This window comes from Saccopteryx leptura, chromosome 7, assembly GCF_036850995.1.
Source record: "Saccopteryx leptura isolate mSacLep1 chromosome 7, mSacLep1_pri_phased_curated, whole genome shotgun sequence".
Classification (NCBI taxonomy): domain Eukaryota; kingdom Metazoa; phylum Chordata; class Mammalia; order Chiroptera; family Emballonuridae; genus Saccopteryx; species Saccopteryx leptura.
This window is the reverse complement of record NC_089509.1, coordinates 46,651,983-46,671,889: the sequence shown is the minus strand read 5'-3', so window position 1 is coordinate 46,671,889 and position 19,907 is coordinate 46,651,983. Positions and strand designations below refer to the sequence as shown.

The 19,907-nt window shown below is 37.3% G+C and overlaps 1 protein-coding gene across 8 annotated transcripts in view; it reads right to left on the bottom strand.

Moving 5' to 3' along the window:
* TANK (TRAF family member associated NFKB activator) overlaps positions 1 to 19,907 on the bottom strand; it is a 98,599-nt gene that overhangs the window by 20,412 nt on the left and 58,280 nt on the right. For 2 of the 8 annotated variants that reach the window (XM_066345961.1, XM_066345960.1), the window contains exons 3-4: positions 16,396 to 16,507; positions 14,898 to 15,031 (exon numbers count right to left, since the gene is read on the bottom strand). The exons of 1 other annotated variant lie outside the window; for it this stretch is intronic. In XM_066345961.1, the coding sequence (XP_066202058.1) occupies positions 14,898 to 15,031; positions 16,396 to 16,507 (246 nt within the window). The remainder of the gene's footprint in view (positions 1 to 14,897; positions 15,032 to 16,395; positions 16,508 to 19,907) is intronic. 5 more of the 8 variants (XM_066345963.1, XM_066345966.1, XM_066345964.1 and 2 more) reach the window with 3 other exon arrangements.

Below are 19,907 nucleotides of genomic sequence, written 5' to 3'. Positions count from 1 at the left end.
CCTTCTTTTTTTTTGTTACCAGAATAATATTTATGTTTTCTTCTTAAGTTTTAGTATTTTCATTTGGCCTTTTTCTTTCTAGGCCATAAATGTGGACATTCTCCAAGATGCCGACATAGGTACTCTGTCCTTCCCTCATTCTACACCTTTCTGATCAACCATCTTCATGTCGACTCTCCTGAGTATTGATTTTGAAAGTCTGTATCTTCAGGTTCACTCTCTCTCTTGACAACCACTCTCAATTCTCTTGATCCAATATATTTTCATTTGTTCTGTTCTCTTGTAGACAACCAAGTTTTAAAACATAAAATAATCACCTTTCCCTCAAATCCAATTCAGACTTCCCTATCTTCATTTTCCTTTTTAAAAGTAAGGCCATCAACCTGAGCATCAAAAAATCTTAAGGCAAGATAAACTTTAAAGACACTGAAATTAAGCTTTCTTAAATCCAATCCACACAAGCAGTGTGACAAAGGGCTACCAACATTTTATTTTGCCAAGAAAAAAGTTAGTAAAAACAACTAACTACCAAGATATACTAGCTTCTTTTTAAATTTTATTTTTTAAGACTTTATTAATTTTAGTATATGTGCTGCCGAAGCGAGCACTAAGACTTTATTAATTTTAGAGAGGAGAGAAAGAGGGAGAGAGAGGAAGAGAGAAGGGGATGGAACGAGAAGCATCAACTCCCATATGTGCCTTGACCGGGCAAGCCCAGGGTTTCAAACCCATGACCTCAGCGTTCCAGGTGGATACTTTATCCACTGCGCCACCACAAGTCAAGGTACTATCTTCTTGGCAAAAAGAAATAGACCATTTATCAAAAAGGAGTTTTAGATTCAGCTTTACAAAGATGTTATCACTTAGGACAAGATGAGAAGAGCTGGAGACAGGAATGGGGATCCTAAGGTTGCAGCATGGGAAAAGAGAAGGAGGTCATTTTCAATCGGCAGTGGCAAGAAGGAAAGCATGATTTACTGTCGGCAAATGGCTGTCCAGCAGGAATACGTTCCAGATGATACGTTCAGGGAATATGAACAAGTCATGACCCCCCGCACCAGGAAAACATGCTGTTCTTAATGTCAATAGTGGGGAGTGATTAGGAATAAAAATAAGAGTATGTAAACCCATCCAATATAGAATTACATAGATGAAAACTTGGTTGAAATACAAAAATCATACCACTATTGATAAATACAATGGGAGAAAGAAAATAAAAGATATCCATCTTAGAATTATTTGGTTTTGCAAAAGGGAGTTATCAGGGAAGAAAAAAGCAGGTCAATGACATGCAGAATACCTGGAATATACTTTACAATAGTTTTATTAGAATATTAGGATATATTTATATTTTAGAGCAAAATGTCAAGTGTATGGAAAGATGTATATTTGAAAAAAAATCATTCAGGGAAAAGGTCAGCTTTCACAACATTGCAAGACTATTGAAGCTAGCAACTGAGAAGTCTGAGAGTATAACATATCAGGTACAAATGAAGTTTTAGGTGACTCTTCCCTTCCGCTCCCCTGCCAAATTCTAGCAATATCTTAGATGGGCTCACAAAACAGGTAAGGTTTTAAATACAATATTGGGAAAAATGCTAGCTAGAGATTCTGTGGTTAAAGGAAACTAAGTGGTTTTCTTACTATTGATTTTGGATCATAAAGTACATTCTTGTGCCTTTAAAAATGACCACAGAGTACTTAACATGCAACATTTCACAAGTCCAGAGTTTTGTGGAACACCTCCAGAAATGCATCAGGTACCTTTTAATATATAGAGTACAGTCAAAATTCGGAGTTTGCTCTCTCTCTCTCTCTCTCTCTCTAAATATATATATATATAGATATATATATATCTATATATATATATATTATTTTTTTCTTTTTAGTGAGAAATATATATATATATTTCTCATATATATATGGCTTGACTGGGCGGTGGCGCAGTGGGTAGAGCATCAGACTGGGATGCGGAAAACCCAGATTTGAGACCCCGAGGTCGCCAGCTTGAGCGAGGGCTCATCTAGTTTCAGCAAAAAACTCACCAGCTTGAGCCCAAGCTCGCTGGCTCCAGCAAGGGGTTACTTGGTCTGAAGGCCCGTCTGTGGTCAAGGCACATATGAGAAAGCAATCAATGAACAATTAAGGTGTTGCAACGTGCAACGAAAAACTAATGATTGATGCTTCTCATCTCTCCGTTCCTGATATATATATATATATATATATATATATATATATATATATTCTTTTTTGTGTGTGTATTCTTTTTTTTTTTTTTAGTGAGAGAAAGACAAGAAGAGAGATGAGAAGAAGCATCAACTCATAGTTTTGGCACCTTAGTTGTTCACTGATAACTTCTTATATATGCCTTGACTGGAGATCCAGCCAAGCCAGTGACCCCTTGCTCAAGCCAGCGACTTGGCCTCAAGCCAGCGACCTTGGGCTTCAAGCCAGCAACCTTTGGGCTCAAGCTGGTGACCCACGCTTAAGCTAATAAGCCTGCACTCAAGCCAGAGACCTTGGGGTTTTGAAACTGGGAACTTGGCGCCCCAGGTTGACACTCTTTCCACTGTGCAACCACCAGTTGGGTCAGAGTTTGCTCTAGATTTAATGTAGTAGGTATAGCTAAGTAACCAGGAGTAATTTACAGTATCATAATTTAAAGTATAAAGATGTAAAGCAATTATTTATCCAGTAACTGTGGAAAGGACTGATGAGCAAGCACTATGACCCCTATGCATTAAGAGTTCCTGAGGAGATTGCTCGAGTATTTTTAGAGCATGACATTTTTTTCTGGATAAAAAGCAAATAATTTAGTGAGAAAAAGACAACACAATTTTTCTATCAGGAAATTATAATCTGGTAAAACCAGTGGTTTTTAAAGTATGGTCTAGGATCCCTGGGGGTCCTGAGATCCTTTCAAGAGATCTACTCTTGAGAGAGAAAATCTGCTTGGGCCCCGAGTATCCCTCCCATTTTTGGTGTACTTGCCAAGAATACAAGGTTTGAGACATTTCTCAGGGTTGCCTTTGTAGAGGAAAAACTTGAAGGATGAGGTATGTGTCCCTCTTGGACCATGAACAGGCTGCTTTACTGCTTGCTATAAAATGGCGAGCCTCCCAACCTCAGTGTCCTCTCCTTTAATGTCCCAGCATTCCATTAAAAAAAGTGACTAGTTCATCTCAAAACTCAGTGATGCTAGGTGCTTTCCCCCAAGACAACCACGCCACCCTCAGGCAGGGCCAATGCAAATAGAAAGCTCTTGCAGGGTGCTGTGCTACAAATTAATAAAGCTTTTTTTCCCTCTGATCCAGGGGTGTTGTGTCTTCTTTCAGCATCTATGGAGCAGTAACTAGCTAACTTATTAGCTTGTAAGCAGGGTAAAATCAAAACCTGAAATCCATGGGGTCAACTACTGTTACAATACTATTAGATGTTATTTGCCTTTTTGTACTGTGGTGTTTATACTGATAATGCAAAAGAGATGGTGAGTAAAACTGCTGGTGCCTGAATATGACCAGGGCCATGGTAACAAACTGTAGTCCCTGTGTTCTTCCATGTCATCCTCTCAGTAAAAAAAAAAAATGGGGGGGGCGGGGTGGGGCAGCTGCATCCAAGAATGTCCTTGGTGAGTCTGTAAAGATTTATTGAACTTTATTCAATAAATCTTTGATGATTTATTATCAATAAATTATTGATGATTAAAAAGTTAACATCTTTTTAATACTGTGTGTGACAAAATGGGAAGTATACACATGGGCTTCTGTTTCATACTGAAGAATAGGGTTGTCTTGGGGAAAAGCACCTAGCATCACTGTCTGAGTTACATGATGAACTAGTCACCTTTTTTTAATGGAATGCCATTTTTACTTGAAAGAATGACTGATAGGCAAGCTATGGTTATGTACATAGACATTTGCTGAAAAGCCAATGGAGTTAGCATTTGACTTTAAGAAGAACAACTGACATGATTTGATGTCCACGAAAAAATTTAAATTTTCCCATGAAAATTAAAATTTTGGAAACCTTATACCCATCACAGTAAGCTTGACAGCTGTCCAATATTAAAAGACTTTTCTGATAAGATCAATGGTATTAAAAGTGATTTTAAAATATATCATAAAATAAGTCAATATTAGGAAGGTTTACATAGTTCAGTGAACCAATATTTCCAAATGACTAATTCATGATGCTACAAAATCATTAACAGGTAAAAGATACACTCAAAATACAAGATAGGCCAATGGCTTTTGATGTAATAGGAAAGTTCATTAGTGTCAGCTTTTATATATACCTCAGCTAACACTTAACTACTATTTATTGAGTTTTGGAGCAGTACAAAGAAAAATGCTCAAAATTTCTTTCTTTTTTTTCCTCTCATTTTCCAAGTGAGATGAGGGGAGATAGAGAATCAGGCTCCTGCATGCACCCCAACCAGGATCCACCCAGCAACTCCCATCTGGGGCTGATGCTCGACCTATCTGTGGCCATGCTCGTAACTATGCTGTTTAGTGCCTGAGGCGGAGGCTCCATGGAGCCATTTTCAGTGCCCAGGCCAATGTGCTCGAACCAGTAGAGCCATGGTTGCAGAAGAGGAAGAGAGAGAGAGGGTAGAAGGGGAGGGATGGAGAAGCAGATGGTACCTTCTCCTGTGTGCCCTGACTGGGAATTGAACCAGGACATCCACATTACTGGCCGACGCTCTACCACTGAGTCAACTGGGCAGGGTCCACAATTTCTAAAAAGGTTATTAAACTACTCTTCCCTTTTCCAACTACATATCTGAGTGAATCAAGATTTTCTTTATATAATTCAACCAATAAAACAAAACAAAAAACCCACAAAATTTTACAACAAATCAATGCAGAAGCATTTCATAACAATGAAAACAAATATTAGGTTCAAAACAAAGTTTGAGAACTTTTAGGATGACAGATCATGACACATGAGTAAGAGAAACCATGCTGTTCTAGGCTAGTCCTAACCTACTGAGGTTGAGAGAACAGCCTTTTCATGCATTCATTGGTCAAGAGAAACCAGAGCTGAATAAAATATACGAGCTGTTTTGTGGGCTCTGAAACACAGTAGAAAAAAACAGAAAGTGTGAGAAAAAGGGGATAATTGGGGGAAATATGGGGAGAAAACCCATACTAGAGATACTCAAATTTGCTTAGAAACCAAGGAAGAGGTCTTAAAAAGTGGTATACCACTTCTCATTTTCTTCTTCCCTCAAAAACCCTAAAATGACGAATTGAATTAAAAAACAGAAACCCAGAACAGGAAAGGGTTAGGCTAAATCAATAATTAATATTTGGAAACAATTTCTGCAAAAGAAATTTCAATGTATTAAAATGCTTTTGATATCAGTATTTTTCCTTATTGTAATATATTTATTATGACAATCTGGAAAAAGGAAGCTTTGAACTTTGAATGAATTGATTAAAGATAATTATTTTTCCTTCTAATTATTATTGTACCAGAGAGTCTATCAACAAAGACTAATCTCCAAAGAAGAGTAATATAGAAGTGTTATATATATAAAAAAAGGAGGAGTCTCTAGAAACAAAACAGGGGGCATAAGACATTTGCTTTGACTGAGAAAGCAAAGTGCTACACACACACACACACACACACACACACACACACACACACACATTTTCTCCAATGGTCTGTGAGTCTCAGCTTACATTAATATGTGCTACTATATACAGGGCACAACCACCATTTCTACTGAATAAAAGATGAAAAGAAAGAATCAAACATCAAACATTAAAAAAATAAAGGGACTCTATCTTTTTTACAAAGTTGAGTAATGAAATGAACATAAGCAGTCAAATTTATGTCAAGTTCCACTCTTAGAAAATGTTCTGCATTTAAATGACACAAACCAGATCTGACTTTCCCACAATTAGTTGGTAATTACATATGTTGACTAATGGTCTAATTTCTAACTTTTGTTTTTTGTTCAAATAACAAAAAACATATTTATTATATACCTGTCTATGGTACTCTATTTTAAAACTTTTACAATGTATATAAAACCAGGTACCAGGATAATACATAGTAACTTCAATAAATATAAAGTGACTTGCAATAGAGAAAGTGTCTAGAATATTAAGAAAAGCTATGGAGGCCTAAAATTCAGATGGAAATCACTAAATGAGAGCTGCACTTAAAGTCTACAGGATATGAGATATGAACAGTTTAAGGTGAGGGATGAGGCTACTAGTTTATAAGCTAGAGACCAGAAAGCAGAACAGGGTTAAAGTTCATACACTGCCTGCTGAAACTGTCATACATAACTGGTGTAATCCATCACAGATAAATGACTCTCATTGAAGGACTGTCTATAGAATAAAAAGGGAGTACTCTCTTTTTTGAAGCCATAGTTATGTCACATTAGTAAATGAAACTGCTCTTTCAAAACCCTGTTTTAGCTTTCAATTTATATATGTTCTCCAAAGTGGCCTGGAATAATTTTGACTCTTGACTAGAATAATTTTTCCATTAAACTCATGTAGACAATTTAAGTTGCACATCTATGCATGCATTACCAAGATATAGGCAAGTAATAATTTCTTGGCCCTGGCCATTTGGCTCAGTGGTAGAGTGTCAGCCTGGCATGTGGATGTCATGGGTGGTTTGATTCCAGGTCAGGACACACAGGAGAAGCACCCATCTACTTCTCTACCCCACTCCTTCTGGTTTCTCTCTCTCTCTTCCATACAGCCATGGCTCAATTGGAGTGAGTTGGCCCTGGGCACTGAGGATGGTTCCATGGCCTCTTCTAAGGAGAGCTCAGTTGCTGAGTAACAGAGCAATGCCCCACATGGGCAGAGCATCGCCCCCTAGTAGACTTGCTGGGTGCCAGTCAGGGCACATGCGGGAGAGTCTGTCTCTGCTTCCCCTCCTTGCACTGAATAAAAAATAAATAAATAAAAAAGCAATAAGCCATGGCTGGTTGGCTCAGTGGTAGAGCATCGGCCTGGCGTGCGGAAGTCCCGGGTTCAATTCCCGGCCAGGGCACACAGGAGAAGCACTCATCTGCTTCTCCACCCCTCCCCATCTCCTTCCTATTTATCTCTCTCTTCCCCTCCCGCAGCCGAGGCTCCATTGGAGCAAAAGATAGCCTGGGCGCTGGGGATGGCTCCATGGCCTCTGCTCCAGGCACTAGAGTGGCTCTGGTCACAACAGAGCAATGCCCTGGATGGGCAGAGCATCGCCCCCTGGTGGGCCTGCCGGGTGGATCCCGGTCGGGCGCATGCGGGAGTCTGTCTGACTGCTTCCCCGTTTCCAGCTTCAGAAAAATACTAAATAAATAAATAAATAAATAATAAAAAAGCAATAATTTCTTTTCCCTACTTGAACTAAATGTTGAGCCCCTATTCAACTCTACCTTTAAATCACTGGGAATTTTTATTTTTAAAATAAGGTCCTATATGTGTTATCTATACCATAAAATTGCCATTAAGATTTCACTTTGTCATGTAATTAGGACTTCACATTGTCTTATAATTGTTAACTGCTTTGGGTCTCCAAATCTTTGTTTCGCCAACCAGATTGCAGCAGCTCCTCAAAGAGGATGGATCTTCTCTTATTTATTTTTTTATTTTATTTTTTTACAGAGACAGAGAGAGAGTCAGAGAGAGGGATAGATCGGGACAGACAGACAGACAGAAACGGCGAGAGATGAGAAGCATCAATCATTAGTTTTTTATTGCGACACCTTAGTTGTTCATTGACTGCTTTCTCATATGTGCCTTGACTGTGGGCCTTCATCAGACCAAGTAACCCCTTGCTCAAGCCAGCGACCTTGGGTCCAAGCTAGTGAGCTTTTGCTCAAACCAGCTGAGCCCGCGCTCAAGCTGGCGACCTCGGGGTCTCAAACCTGGACATTCCATCTATCACTGCGCTACCACCTGGTCAGGCTCTTATTCTTTATTTTAATTCCTGTCATTGACTAGCAAGAGTGGGTAAATCAAAGGACTTCAATAAATATACTTCTGGTTTAAGTGGCTGACAGTTGAATTTTTAGACATTAGCTGTCTTCAAACACAACTGCCAAGTACAGCACATTCCCCTAATGTGAGTTAGTGCTGATGGCAGCTCCCCAGCCAGCTCACCGCTTACTATTCTAAACCTACCTGGTCTTTTCTGCCCCTCAAAGCTACCATGCACCTGCTGCTGCTCTAATCACAATGAGAGCCACATTAGAAATCTGCCAGCTCTCTAACTGGCAACTTAAAGAAACAACCGCCTTCTTTGTATTTTTAAAGTTTTGTTTAAAGCATGTAACACAGATGAAAAAGACATGTATAAAGAATAAATTAGAAATATATATAGAAAATCAGAATTAAACATAAGATCAGGTCATTGGATACATGAACACAATCATCTCTATTTAATAGTTAAAAGTTCAAATAAACTCATACTATATATATTTACTTCTTGTCTAGGATCCTAGATTCTGAAATAACTTTACAACGTTCAATAAGCTCAACTTTAGTTATTACTTAAGACTTTAAGCCAGAGAGCAGGGACAATATCTCTCTTTTCTTCTAGCGGCTGGCAGTGTCAGGTACACAACAGTTAAGAGTTATTGAATAAATGAGTAAAGAAAATTTACCAGTATCACTCAAGTATTTTATGTATTCTATATTATTGCTCTCTACATATCTTCTTGCATTAAAATACTCTAGCCTGACCAGGCAGTGGCGCCATGGATAGAGCATTGGCCTGAGAAGCTGAGGACCCAAGTTCGAAACCCTGAGGTCTCTGGCTTGATTGTAGGCTCATCGGTTTGAGCAAGGCTCACCAGCTTGAGTGTGGGTTGCCAGCTTAAGCATGAGATCATAGACATAACCCCATGGTTGCTGGCTTAAGATCAGAGGTCATTGGCTTGAAGTCCAAGGTTGCTGGCTTGAGCAAGGGGTCACTGGCTCAGCTGGAGCCTCCCCCCACCATCAAGGCACATATAAGAAGGCAATCAATGAACTAAGGAGCCACAACTATAAATTGATGCTTCTCATCTCTCTCCCTTCCTGTCTGTCCATCTCTCTCTCTCTCTCTCTCTCTCACACACACACACACACACACACACACAGACACACACACACACAGACAGACACACACACACCAAACAAACAAATAAATAATTAGATAAATACTCTAGACTGTTGTATAATTGCCACAAAAACAAAAAGTGGGATAGAAAGGTGAGGGTGAAGTTTTGTCAAGCCTTAAATACCCAGTAGGGCATTTAGTTTGGGAAATAAAGTGATTCCCAGAAGCAGTATTATAAAAATATGTTCCAGTATGTTACAATCCTAGTTTTAAAAAAATAAAATAAATAATGCCAATTTATATTTATATTAAAATAAAAAATTTATTATTCAAATAATAACTGTTACCATGACCTATGTCACTACATTTGACAATGGTAGACAAGAAATAATCATCTTTGTCAAGAATAAGTATAGGCATTATAGTATTATTTGATTTACTATATACAAATATTTTTCATTTTTAAAACTCGTTATAAGAAAGAATTAGTAATAACATGCACCAGTTTCTTGTTCTCTAAAGCACTGCTCAGCTATTCTCCCCTAGAAAGTCTATATTCATATTAGAATTTTTGAAATTGTTAAGATGATAAGCTATAATATTTCTTTCCTGAGATTAATAATGTTAATAATGATAGGATTCAGGAAGCTGAATTTATTATTATATTCTGCCGAATTCCTTTACCCTTTACTAACATGTATTACACAGTGAACTAAACACTAGCCCTCCCCAACATACCCTTGATCTTTGGTACCCTCTTCCGTACCACAGTTTATAATCCCTGTGATGCTGTTAGAATATGTCCACTCTTCCATTCAAGGGGAGGAACTTGTTTTCTTGCCTCTGAAACACTTAGTGACATTTCTAAAGATCAGAATAAAGTGGAAGGGAACATATGTGATTTTAGAGGTCATAGAAAACACTCTTTTATTCATAGAACACTTGTTCTCTCTTGTATTTCTTACTTTGAGGAATTTAGTTGGCAGGTAGTGAAGAGAGAGCTACATGGCAAGGTCTCCTCCCAACAGTCATGTGAGTAAGTTACCTTGGAAGCAGATCCTCCAGCCACAGTCAAGCCTTCAGATAACTAAAGCCTTTACTCACATCCTGACTTGAGATGTGAGATACTGAATCACATGAGATACTGAATCAGAACCATCCAGCTAAGTTGCTCCTAAATTTCTGACCCATAGAAACTGATAATACATTTGATGTTTTAAACTGTTAAGTTTTTGGATAAATTTGGGGCACTCCTGTAACATATGATATATATGATACACAATGCAATGCCCCCTTTGCTAAAATCATATCTCATCAAAAAGGACTGTGCAAACTACCATGGTGTACAAGAGGTGAAAGGTTTTCCATTGAACTGAGTACTTCTCTAATGTGTCTGAAGTACAAGCAGAGTACTAAGAGTCATACAATGAATGACTCAGGTTCTGTTGTCTTGACTTTATACCCCTTTAGGAGTCAAATGATTCTTGCATATTGTTTGTATAGGATTAGCATGAAAAGAAAGGAAACTATACATTTTGTACTTTCAAATAAAACTTTCTGAAAGAACCTCTTTCCCCCAACACATCTGTCTCACTTTTCTAAGGTGACACTAAGTTGCCATTTGCCGTAATATCCACAAGTCTTCTCTCAAATAGTCTAACCAAATCCTAAACAAAATAGTCTAAAGAAATTGAATCCTCAAACCACCCACCAAACAGGTGGAAAGGACTGTGGGTAATTAGTAGTAGCTTCCTACTGTTACTGGTTCAAAACATTTCAATTAATTCATTAGAGAGGTTAGGCCAACTGATTGGGAATGTGATTTCTAGAAATCAATTCATTTTTGAGGAGATTAATAATATAAAAGTATATTGAAAATAGAAAAAAATAAATTGTACCATTATCTTAGCCATTTCTGAATACTGCCTTCTAGATCTTACCTCATATAAAGAGGCATACTTTTACAAAACTAAAACCAATCAATATAATATTTTTTTCATTTTTGGAAAAATCCTAATATATTCAAATCATTCAAAGGTCTTTAAAAAAGTATTTCACTTTCATTAGCTAAAAGTGAATTAATTATAATTCAGTAAGTATAGATCAACATAAGCCAGTGCCAAAGATTTTAATTTCAATTGCTTGATTGGCCAGAATTTATCTAAATTAGGCCTATTTTTTTTTTTTTTTTTACATGGACAGAGAGAGAGTAAGAGAGAGGGATAGACAGGGACAGACAGACAGGAACAGAGAGAGATGAGAAGCATCAATCATCACTTTTTCATTGCAACACCTTAGTTGTTCACTAATTGCTTTCTCATATGTGCCTTGACCGTGGGCCTTCAGCAGACTGAGTAACCCTTTGCTCGAGCCAGCGACCTTGGGTCCAAGCTGGTGAGCTTTTTGCTCAAGCCAGATGAGCCTGCACTCAAGCTGGTGACCTCGGGGTCTCGAACCTGGGTCCTCTGCATCCTAGTCCAATGCTCTATCCACTGCGCCACCGCCTGGTCAGACTAAATTAGACCTAATTTTTACAATGAATATATATAGCCACCTCTCAAACACTTAATAAATCCAATTTATCCTTTCTTTTTTTATCAGTTTTATTTTTTTTACTCTTTTTAAAAAATTTATTCATTTTAGAGAGGAGAGAGAGAGAGAGAGAGAGAGAGAGAGAGAGAGAAAGGAGGGAGGAGCAGGAAGCATCAATTCCCATATGTGCCTTGACCGGGCAAGCCCAGGGTTTTGAACCAGCAACCTCAGAGTTCCAGGTTGATGCTTTATCCACTGCACCACCACAGGTCAGACCAATTTATCCATTCTTTTAGAATATATTTCATCTTCTCTTTTACTCCCTTATATATCTACTGATGATTAGCACTTTGGCTCTAGATATATAAAAAAAGATGAAAAAACTAAAATACAAGACAGTTGATTTTTATTTTTATTAAATGGTTACAGTACAAGATTGAGTTGATCAGATATACAAAGTATTAGACATGTGGCTGTCATATAAATCTTTCCCCTATTAGTAAAGAGGATTAAAAGAACTCACTTTAGATTTATTTCTTACTTGAAGCTTTGTATTTTTTTTCCTCTTATTGTCTGCCTACAAGTTATAGTTGATGCAATATCAGTAATTACTTGGAAATAAACTATTTCTGACATGATTTCTATTACTTACACTTAATTTCAGCCTCGGTATCCAAATATAGATTTTATAAGGACATATTACAAAGTTAAGTCAAATGTAATTTAAAAAATTCTAAAGGTTTCCTTTGACCACTTATTTTTCCTTTGACCACTTATTGACTAAAAACTAAACTCAAAAACTTTAATAAGTAATTACTAATTATTCAAATTTTAAAATAAGCTAAATTATTAACATACGTTATAGTCTTCCACATCCTCCCTTTTGTTCTAGCCATCTATATATATTTTGAACTGGAAATATTTTATTATCTTCAAGGAAATATTATAACTGAAATAAATATAAGAATTTTGATTAAAAATTAATGGTAAATAATGATATTTAGAAGTCTCTGAAACAAGAAAAGGGACTGTAAATGTTTACTGAAGCATTAAATTTATTTCAGCATCTAGAGTTCAGGGATTTATAATGTACTATAATAAAACCAATCGTAAAATTATATTCTAAAAGTCAGAATCATTGTTTTTGAAATTTATCTTTCAAAATAAACCTAATAAACATATGCAAGCGCCATGGTTTCTTGTATTTTTCAGAATTTTTAGATAAATGGAAATTGAAGTGGAGGTGAAGAAAGTTGAATGAGTCAAATAAATAATGATTTTAAATTAAAAAAATACAAGCTGATAGATTCTATAGAGAACTTATTCTAAAATATTAATTTATGGAAAATAAATTTTAACATCAAATTTCTCAGATCTGATGTTAAATAAGAACAAGTTAAGATAGTCTTAGTTTATAGACTCAGTAACAGAATAACCCTGACAGAGCTAAATCTCTTACATTACTTAGAAGGAAAGAAAGAAATATAGTGCTCTTGACTTAATTGATATTGTGAATATAAAAAGTCTTCATTTGTTAGCCGATCTTATTTCATTCAAAAGCTAAAACCCAATTCATCTCATTAAAATAATATCTTTTTAAACATAAAATTTCAATGATTCAGAAAAACATGGAGACTAATATTCATGTATATATCCACTACTCTGATTTAACAAGTGTTAACATTTTGCCATATTTGCTCCAGATCTTTTCTTTAAAATTTTTTATTTATTGATTTCACAGAGGGTGGGGGAACGAGAAGTACTTGCTTCGCCCTAGCTGTTCACTGGATGCTTGTCATAGGTGCCTTGATTGGGGAAGCCCAGGGTTTCTTTCTTTTTTTTTAATGTTTATTTTATTTATTTCAGAGAGAGAGGACGGAGAAGGGGGGAGGGAGGAAAAGGGGGAGAAGAGAGAGAGAGAGAGAGAGAGAGAGAGAGAGAGAGATGAGAGCATTGATCTGTTCCTATATGTGCTCTGACCAGGGATTGAACTGGCAATCTGAGCATTTCTAGACTATGCTCTAATCAACCAAGTTATCCAGCCAGGGCCAGATCTTTTCTTTAAAAAAAGAAAAAGTGGGCCCTGGATGGTGGCTCAGTGGTTGGTTGGGTATATAGATGTCTTGGGTTTGATTCTCAGTCAGGCACACAGAAGTGACCATCTCCTTCTCCCCCTCCTGCAGCCAGTGGCTCAACTGGTTCCAGCATGGCCCCTGGGCGCTGAGGATAGCTCAAATGGTCTGAGCGCATCAGCCTCAGGTGCTAAAAATAGCTTGGTAATGAAGCATTGGTCCAAACAGGAGTTGCCAGGTGGATCCTGTTTGGGATGCACGTGGGAGGCTGTCTCACTATCTCTCTTCCTCTTACTAAAAAAAAAAAAAATGTTATAGATAATACTGAAGCCCTCTTTATCAACTTCCCAGAGTCACACACTCTCTTCTCTCACCAACTGTAGAAGTGATCATTTTTCTAAAGAAGTGCATCCTTACTATCCACATTTTTATACTTTTACTTCCTATTTGTGTTTTTATAAACATTAAAACATTTTGTTTAAAAATTTGTTATTCCAATTTTTTTATTTTGTAATTTCCATTTTACTCTACATTTTTTTGAAATCTAGGCATATTAACATATAAATTCATTTATTTAAAAAAATTTAAAAGCATTTTATTGTAAAGATGTACCTACCATTCTACTATTGATAGATGTGTACGTTGTTTCTAACCAACGCGGAATTAACCTACTTGTACCCATCTCCTTGCAGATATGAAATATTCCTTTCTGACTGCTTCAATGAGGACTTTTAAGTAAGCCAGTTAGGTGGATTTTTAAAAAAAACTTAAACACAGGTAATTTGTGAAAAAATTAGAATGCTATTTTCTACTCCAGAGTCATTGGTATCTTTTTTATTGTCTACTTTACCAAAATTTTATTTCTTTGTTAAATGCCTGAAAAGAGAATACCAGAAAATATGAAGCCTAAGCCTTTATTTTACTTGGAAATAGTACTTCTATTTAGGAAAATGTAAGTTATTTATTTGCATACAGAACTTCAGTTTAGAATTCCAGAGGTGAATCTACCTCAGGAAAATGAAATGAGAAGAAATGTTATGCATAAGCATTTGAATGTTGCTTTTTGCAGAAGTAATGTTAGGGTTGAAAAGAATCTTTTCCATCTCCCCCCCTCCATTTCTGCCCACCCCAAGTTATAATAGAAAACTGACTAAATAATTCAAGAAGGCTGTGGAACCCGATTTCTCATTTGATATTTTTTTTTAGAAATAAGCTAGCAGCACAATCTACCTTTGCTTCTTTTTCTTTTGGTATTCCTGATTTTACTTTGTCATGTGGCTGATCAAGAGTCAAATTATTCTTCTTTGCTTCACTGTCTTCAAGCAGGGGAACACGGCCATAACTGTTATCTGTAAAACAAAACCCTATTGAACAGAAGTAGGAAACCATTGTTTTGGGTACAATCTGGATGTGTAAAAAGAATATAAAACCAAACCCCTAACTTTAAAGAGTAGAGATTTTAAACAATGAGTTTTTAAAAACTCTTTAAAAAATAGTTACTTGGACAATTTGTATTTGCTCATTTAAATTATGGCATATTTGCTTCACATTTGTTTCTTTCATTCCCACTAACACACAAAACCTTTACTCTACCAAAATCAGTGGTATATAAAATGTATAAAATTTTGAAAACCAGAATTCTGTTCTTTGCAGTTTAACCATGAGAAATTGTAATTAGACTTTTTAGATGTCCTATTTTCAGGTATGCATTTCTTGTTTAAAATACTCATTTGCTTGATATTAAATATCAGTTAGCTTGATATTTACTGACAGATATGTATATACATTTACTGCTTATTAAACTACTCCAAGCTTACTACAGAAAAATCAGAAAATGCCCACATGCCAAAAAGAATGAAAAAATAAAAGCCACCCATAATATTTATCATCTGTGTTATTTCTGTTAGCATTTTGGTTTATATTTTACCAGTTTTTCATATATCCACATAAGAATCCTTTTTTTTTGCTTAGTAAAAAATAGTATTTATTTTTGTATCCTGTTTTGCTCATTTTGTAATATATCATGAGTAAATGTCATGTTAATAAGTTAATATATTGCCTGACCAGGTGGTGGCGCAGTGGATAGAGAGACAGACTGGGACACTGTCACTCGCTCGGCTGTACCCCCACCCCACTCCACCAAGGCACATATGAGAAAGCAATCAATGAACAATTAAGGAGCCGCAATGAAGAGTTGATGCTTCTCATCTCTCTCCCTTCCTGTCTGTCTGTCCCTGTCTCTCTCTCCTTCTGTCACACACACACACACACACACACACACAAATTAATCTATTATCATCACTCTTCTTGGCTACACAGCTGTTCATTATATGGGTGACTGTAATTTGGACACTTCTTTACTTCTAGTTTTTCGTTATTAGAAATTACGCTGTGATGAGCATCCTTGATACATATCTTTGAGTACTTGAACAAGTATTTTCTTATGATATAGTCTTAGAATTTAAACTTTTTGTTTAAAAGGTACAAACATTTTAAAAAGCTTTTGCTATTTATTGGCAAATTGTCTTCTAGGAAGTTTTATCACCTTAGAGGTCTTCCATAGAGAGTATATGAATATCCATTTTGCCATATCCTGAAAGTGTTCATTTCTTAAATAAACATAAGTAAATCAGAGAAACAATAGAGAAATAAAATAGAAAAATGACTTCCACCTTTGTCTAGAAGTGGTTCAAGAAATACATAAAAAATTAAATTAGCATGAACATACCTCGACTGGAATTTACGAGAAGTAACTGTGATTTTAGCTTGTCAATAATAATTTGTTGAAGTAGCAGCTGTTCCTGTTGCTCACGTATTCTCTGCTCATAGTTTTCAGTCTGCTAACATAAAAATCAGTTAGCTTGATATTTACTGACAGATATGTATATACATTTACTGCTTATTAATAATATGTAGATATGAGGTGCTCATATTGCTATTTCCCAAGTATTGAACATTTACTGATGAGCTAAAAGCTGGCTCCAGTAATGTATTTATAATCATTACTAACATCTGTGATTTAAAACACTTGAAACACTGCAAAATTTTAAAAATCATCTTAAAGAATTTCAGTTAAGAGTTCAACATATGGGCCCTGGCCGGTTGGTTCAGTGGATAGAAAGTTGGCCTGGCATGCAGAAGTCTGGGTTCAATCCCCAGTCAGGGAACACATGGGAAGTGACCATCTGCTTCTCTTCCCCTCCCTCTCCCGTTCTTTCTTCCCCTCTCACAACCAGTGCCTCAGCTGGTTTGTGCATTGGCCTCAGGTGCTGAGGATAGCTTGGTACTACTCGAGTATTGGCCCCGAATGGGGTTGCAGCGTGGATCTCAGTCAGGGGTCATGAGGGAGTCTATCTCCCTTCCTCTTACTTTAGAAAAAAAAAAGAGTTCAACATATGGTTTTTTGGTCATTCAATTAGGTTTAAAATTGTAATTTAGCATTTAACCCTATTGATAACAAAAAAGACACAAATAATAAAATAATGTTATATAAAAGCTTTCTTTTTTAAATTTTTATTTATTTATTCATTTTAGAGGAGGGGGGGGGGTCGGAGCAGGAAGCATCAACTCCCATATGTGCCTTGACCAGGCAAGCCCAGGGTTTTGAACCGGCAACCTCAGCATTCCAGGTCGACACTTTATCCACTGCGCCACCACAGGTCAGGCTGAAAGCTTTCTTATAAAAGACTCACTATCTGGCCCTGGCCGGTTGGCTCAGCGGTAGGGCGTCGGCCTGGCGTGTGGGGGACCTGGGTTCGATTCCCGGCCAGGGCACATAGGAGAAGCGCCCATTTGCTTCTCCACCCCCACCCCCTCCTTCCTCTCTGTCTCTCTCTTCCCCTCCTGCAGCCAAGGCTCCATTGGAGCAAAGATGGCCCGGGCGCTGGGGATGGCTCCTTGGCCTCTGCCCCAGGCGCTAGAGTGGCTCTGGTCACGGCAGAGCGATGCCCCGGAGGGGCAGAGCATTGCCCCCTGGTGGGCAGAGCGTGGCCCCTGGTGGGCGTGCTGGGTAGATCCCGGTTGGGCGCATGCAGGAGTAAAAAAAAAGACTCACTAACTTAAAAAAAGGTAAGATTTCATGTCTTCTAAATAATCACACTTTTAAAATTAATTTTAGAGAACAAAATGAAAAAAAGAAAATAGGTATAACTAAGACTTTATGAATACTGAAGGGACATGTACAAATTATAAAATTCTACTGATCATAAACTTCCTTTCTAAAAGTTTTAAGAAGTCAAGGAAATAGTGGATAGCTTAGATACCACAATTTCCCTTGTGTGTTGAATCCATTAATTTTGCTATTTTATTGCAATGGCTGTGTGAATTAAGCAATGAAAGAAGACAGTTTGCATTAGAGAATACAGATACTGTACACCAGGGGTCCCCAAACTATGGCCCGCGGGCCACATGTGGCCCCCTGAGGCCATTTATCTGGCCCCCGCCGCACTTCCGGAAGGGGCACCTCTTTCACTGGTGGTCAGTGAGAGGAGCACAGTTTGTGGTGTCGCTGCAAAGCGCAGCGTCGCTCACATACAGTACTACTTCTGGTGACGCGGGATGCACGCGTCAGGGCTTCGGAAGCGCGTCATATCACTTGTTATGGCTAGCAGTGACACATATGGAACCAGACACTGACCATCTCATTAGCCAAAAGCAGGCCCATAGTTCCCATTGAAATACTGGTCAGTTTGTTGATTTAAATTTACTTGTTCTTTATTTTAAATATTATATTTGTTCCCGTTTTGTTTTTTTACTTTAAAATAAGATAGGTGCAGTGTGCATAGGGATTTGTTCATAGGTTTTTTTTATAGTCTGGCCCTTCAACGGTCTGAGGGACAGTGAACTGGCCCCCTGTGTAAAAAGTTTGGGGACCCCTGCTGTACACCTTCAAGCAAATTTAAATATATTGCATTAACATTACCAAACTAGTACAGTTTTAAAAATATATTACCAAATATAATAGAGAATTCTTTACCAATTTCTATCACCAGAGAAATAAATAAATGACTAAATTTTAAATTTCTTGATATGTGAGATGGGGCCTTAATAATCTTATAATGTCCTTTAATAGATACTAAATATTTGATTTTGAATTGATTCTTAATCAAAGTTCAAAATCAGTAAAGCTCTATTGTTTTCAGAGTTCAATAAGCCTACCGTTCTCTACAAATCACACAGTTGTTCCTAGAGTCCCAAAACAAATTAGCTTAAGAAACTAAAGCAGCCTGACCAAGCAGTGGCGCAGTGGATAGAGCGCCGGACTGGGACGCAGAGGACTCAGGTTCGAAACCCTGAGATTGCCGGCATGAGTGTGGGTTCATCTGGTTTGAGCAAGGCTCACCACCGTAAGCCCAAAGTCGCTGGCTTGAGCAAGGGGTCACTTGGTCTGCTGTAGCCCCCTGGACAAGGCACATATGAGAAAGCAATCAATGAATAACTAAGGCGCTACAATGAAGAATTGATGCTTCTCATCTCTGTCCCTTCCTGTCTATCTGTTCCTATCTGTCCTTCTATCTGTCTTTCTCTGTCCTTCTCTCCCCCCCCATACACACACACACACACACACACAAAGAAATTAAAGCAAAAATCCCCCAAACATTTTCCCATATAAAAGACAAAATTTTATAATACATTTTAAACAGAACTGGCAGAGCTATAAATAATGCAAGTGATGTGCATGCCTGATTGTAGTCTTATGTAACATGACAATCCCATAGAGCTCTGCGAGGTAACTTATATATAGGAGGTACTTCAACCATGCTTACTGAAAAAGAAAAAACCAAGGAAATAAAGAATTTAAGTTAAAAAATATCCAAGTAAATTTCATTATGAATAGAACAGATCTGTGAGTTCACCTGGACCATATGTCTTATGACGATAAGTAAAAAGAAAAAAGTAAAGTAAATAAAGAATTCAAGTTAAAAGATATCCAAGTAAATTTCATTATGAATAGAACAGATTTTGTGAGTTCACCTGGACCATATGTTTTATAAGATAAGTATCTGAAATAAACCCTAGATACTAAAATCCAGTCTAGGGTCAGGCTTTCTCTGATATGACATCTTATTCCTCCATAAATTTATGTAAAAGGCCCTTGAATGAGTGGGTGACTGAAAGAAGGATTCAAATGTCTATAGCAAATTCTACAATACCTTAAATTTACCTGGGCTACACACACAGCCACCGGGGCTGAGGAAATCAGCAAACTCGTTGATGTTAGTCCTTTCCATCTATTTCTGT